The sequence below is a fragment of the Tarenaya hassleriana genome, unplaced genomic scaffold, assembly GCF_000463585.1.
Source record: "Tarenaya hassleriana unplaced genomic scaffold, ASM46358v1 Cleome213, whole genome shotgun sequence".
Classification (NCBI taxonomy): Eukaryota; Viridiplantae; Streptophyta; class Magnoliopsida; order Brassicales; family Cleomaceae; genus Tarenaya; species Tarenaya hassleriana.
Genome location: NW_010965478.1, coordinates 96,278 through 100,329, shown reverse-complemented (window position 1 = coordinate 100,329; position 4,052 = coordinate 96,278). Strand labels below are relative to the sequence as shown.

Sequence of the window (4,052 nt, the reverse complement as noted above, 5' to 3'; positions counted from 1 at the left end):
GATGAGAAAGATTGCTTCCATTGTAGATCTTCCGGGCATAAAACCAAATTGGTTTACAGAAATAGATGAGTCGCTACGTAAACGTCGCTCTACGATTCTTTCCCACAACTTCATCGTATGACTCATGAGTTTTATGCCTCTATAGTTTGTGCAACTCTGGATATCTCCCTTATTTTTAAAAATAGGGACTAAAGTGCTTTGCCTCCATTCGTTTGGCATCTTCTTCGACACTAGGATTTTATTAAACAACCTAGTAAGCCAAATTACTCCGTCTTCTCCTAAGCACTTCCACACTTCAATAGGTATATCATCGGGACCACATGCTTTACCTATTTTCATCTTTCTTAACGAGTCTCTCACCTCTACACATCCAATCCTTCGAGTATAACCGACATTCCTCTCCTTAGTGACGGTCTCTAGTTCTATGTGGTCCGTTTCCATGTTCTTGTTATATAGGTCATCAAAGTAACTTCTCCATCTCGCTTTGATGTCGTCGTCTTTAAATAGAGTTTTGCCTTCTTCATCCTTAATACACCTAACCACGTCCAAATCTCTAGTTCTCCGCTCTCTCGCTCTAGCTATTCTGTAGATATCGTTTTCTCCCTCCTTTGTCTCGAGCTTCTCATACATCCTTTCAAAGGCCTTGGCTCTTGCTTGGCTAACGGCTTTCTTCGCCTCCTTCTTAGCCAACTTATACTTTTCATATGCCTCGTTTGTATTACATGTAGGCAATTTTCTATACCAATCCCTTTTGGTCTTTAAAGCCTTTTGTACTTCTTCATTCCACCACCATTTTTCCTTTGTTGGTGGTCCATACCCTTTTGATTCTCCAAGTACCTCTCTAGCAACACTCTTAATGCTAGATGACATATCTAACCACATTTCGTTTGCCTCTTTGTCTTCTCTCCACACCTTCAATTTTTGCATTTCCTTCTCGAATAGCTCATGTTTTTGACCTTTTAAGTCCCACCACCTAATTTTTGGTATATCCCTTTTCCTTGGACGAGATGTCTTTCTCTTGATGAGTCAAGTAACCACGGAGGCTTACATGCTGCAGACACTTATTATATAGCCTCTTTCTTACTATCAGAAGCTTCAGACAGTAATCTCAAGAATGACAAAAACGTCTGAATTATATGCCTCTTTATTCCTAGAATAGCTCTTTCAAAGTTTCTGATCAAACCCCAGTGAACCTTAACAGGCAGAGCTCTCATCATGCATCACTGACAAGTTCAGGGACAACAATGGCTTGTTCAGGCATGTGGCCGCTGTTCTTCTCAGACGTTGGTAGCGGATTTCCAGACACGAAGGCCTTGAAGAGCTCAAGAGACTGCTTCGGTCTGTGCAGAGGTACTTCATGGCCTGCACCTCTCACTGTAACGAAGTTCAATCCTGCGTATTGCTGGGTCCAGCCTGCGACCTGTTTGTTTAAATAGTTTCATTTCATACATAAATGGTTTTTTAAATCTTGGCTTGGAGAAAGAAAGATTCTTTGTCGCTTAAATTCACAGAATCTGCATTCATGAGCATGGAGATTACCTGTCCATCCATGTACCATGAATACCATGGGCTCAGAGGACGAAGGTTGAGAGCCTCTATGCTGTAACGGGTTGCTGTGACCGGTACAACAGCATCAGCATCTCCACTGTTACAAAGAACCGTACTTTAAGGCACCAATTCTTGAATGGCAAGAACTAAAGTGGGAAAAAAAGGAATGTCTTTTTGTTCATCTTCCATGGTGTTCTTTTCACGAGGAGAAGCTGGAAGCAGAGATGGACAGATAGAAACCTGAAAACCCAGATACGAAGTCCAACGGCTATAAGCTCGTGGTAAATGTTCAGAACCGAGGGTGGAGAATCATTCCAGTGTTCACTCACGGTATCACTGCAATGCAATGCAATACAATCTTGGTCAGAGCTTCATAGAAAAAAAAAACAAAAAAAAAAATTGATACCGGGTATTGGCTATTCACTGACTTAACTTATCCAACATCAGCTCTTTCATCTGAAAAATGACAAAACCTAGAAATAACGAAACTTGTTCTACGGACATGGAAGATGGGGTTGTACCTGCAAATGTCCCATTTGGATGGTGCAAATTCGGGTGGGACGTGGAGGGCCTTTTGAACCTCTGGAGGATTGAAGTACACTCTAGAGTGCTTCTCTGTGCAAGGATCATACTCTTCGCTGACACGGCCGAATATCTATCAAGCCATATATCGAATCACACATCATACCAGATACAATCTCAGGGCAAAACCAAGATTGAAAATTGGAGAATAAAAGGACACAGAATATGCTCACAGGTCTTTTCTTTAGCAACAGTTTTGACTGGGAGACGTTTGCAGGGCATGTTGGGGTGAAGACAATGTATTGGTCGATGTTTCCCATTTCCTTGTCTGCAGTATCCAGAACCTTCTGACATGCTTCGGACGGGTGAACAAATGACTCTAACCCGCAGGAAAGATTCAGGAGGTTGTATGTCTGGTCAGAGATAAAACCCAGTGACCAAATATATTGGAAAAGACCTCGGTGGTCATGGAAATCATCCATCAGCCCATTTCCTACCTGGAGTGCACAATGATCGAAATCTTTCTGAGTTAACGTTGTCACGAAATAACACACGCCACATGACTTTGATAAGACGATGTTCTCACCATGTAACCCTTAATGTTAGTAGCTTTTTCCTCAGAAGCTTGGTTGTGTCTTACAACGGCACAGAAGATAGAGATATATATATATATACACACACATATATATATATATATATATATATATATATATATATATATATATATATAAATCTCTCACCACTGTAAGTGAACGAACAAGCAAGTCACAGTGACAAAAAGGTTTCACCTCCGTAGCTCTCCCCAGCTATATAAAAGTCTCTCCCTTTGTATTTGGGAAAGCGTTCTAACCATTTCAGCAGAAACTTCAGAGAATCTTGGGCTGCAAATTCGCAATTGTCACAGCTAAAATGCCGAAACACAGAACGCGGATCTCATTCTAACGCAGTTTGATTAACCAAGGACACTGGAAAACATTACCGGTCCTCTTGTCACCATTGGTGAGCAAATCAGAGGAAGTGTTTGAGTACGAAAATCCAACTCCTACAGGCATGTCAAGGAACAGAACGTTGTTTGATATTAAACGGATTCGATTCGGTATTTATCGGTTTGATTAGAAATGATTTATTTGATTCTACAAAAAATTATACTAAATTATTGATTTAAATTAATTTCGATTCGAATTGATTTAGAGCCAAATCGCGAAATTCCCACCCCTAACCACATCCCTGTACAAACATGTAACTCGAGTGTGATCATCAACGATAGACATTCTTCAATGCCTGTAGATGGAACTAATTTTTAACACGTTGAGTTGATTTGTCTCCGCCGACGAAATTGACTTAGCAGGCTTCGAGGGGCAACCATGAATCTTATGCCCAAAATTGCCACAACCTGAACAACGTGGAGGAGTCCACGCATGTGAGGCCTTGATGACATCAAGTTTACTAGGATGCCTGGCCCGTGGGTCAACGTGGATCTACGGTGTGGGACCTAATCCTATGAAGAACTTATTCCTACACGAAGGAGAAGACAAAGACATGCCGGTGTCACCTGAGACGGATCGAAGTAATCTCTATGAATCATCTGTCCGAGCATCACAAACATGGTGATCGTAAGAATTCCACCAACCACTTAATAGGGAAATGTTTTTCTATTATAGATAATGAGAAGAATACATCATAATATATAGCAAAATATAATAGAATATTCTAGGCATAATATCTAGGGTAAATCATAACAATATTAATGATAATATTCTAAGAATAATATCTTCCTATATGTCCCCTCAAGATGAATCATCTATGATGAATTCAATCTTGTTACATAAAAACTGAAAACTGAAATTGTGATCGTATTAAACGAATCATCTTCCATGTGGTGGGGTAGTCAGACTTGAGTTGGTGTTGTTTGATAACGTTTGAAGAGCTTGAGAGTTGTATTCTCAGAATATTATCTTCCTATACCACTTGTCTCAAATCCA

At 40.3% G+C, this 4,052-nt stretch overlaps 1 protein-coding gene across 1 annotated transcript; it reads right to left on the bottom strand.

Annotated features, from left to right (window-relative positions):
- Positions 1-1,133: 1,133 nt before the first annotated feature.
- On the bottom strand, positions 1,134-3,152 carry LOC104814741 (serine carboxypeptidase-like 29; the record flags this gene model as incomplete). Its single annotated transcript, XM_019202667.1, has 8 exons — positions 1,134-1,420; positions 1,540-1,645; positions 1,789-1,884; positions 2,070-2,203; positions 2,304-2,567; positions 2,657-2,732; positions 2,840-2,951; positions 3,050-3,152. Coding segments are annotated over 8 exons (1,098 nt in total), but the record flags the coding sequence as incomplete, so codon positions are not given.
- Between the last annotated feature and the right edge of the window lie 900 nt (positions 3,153-4,052).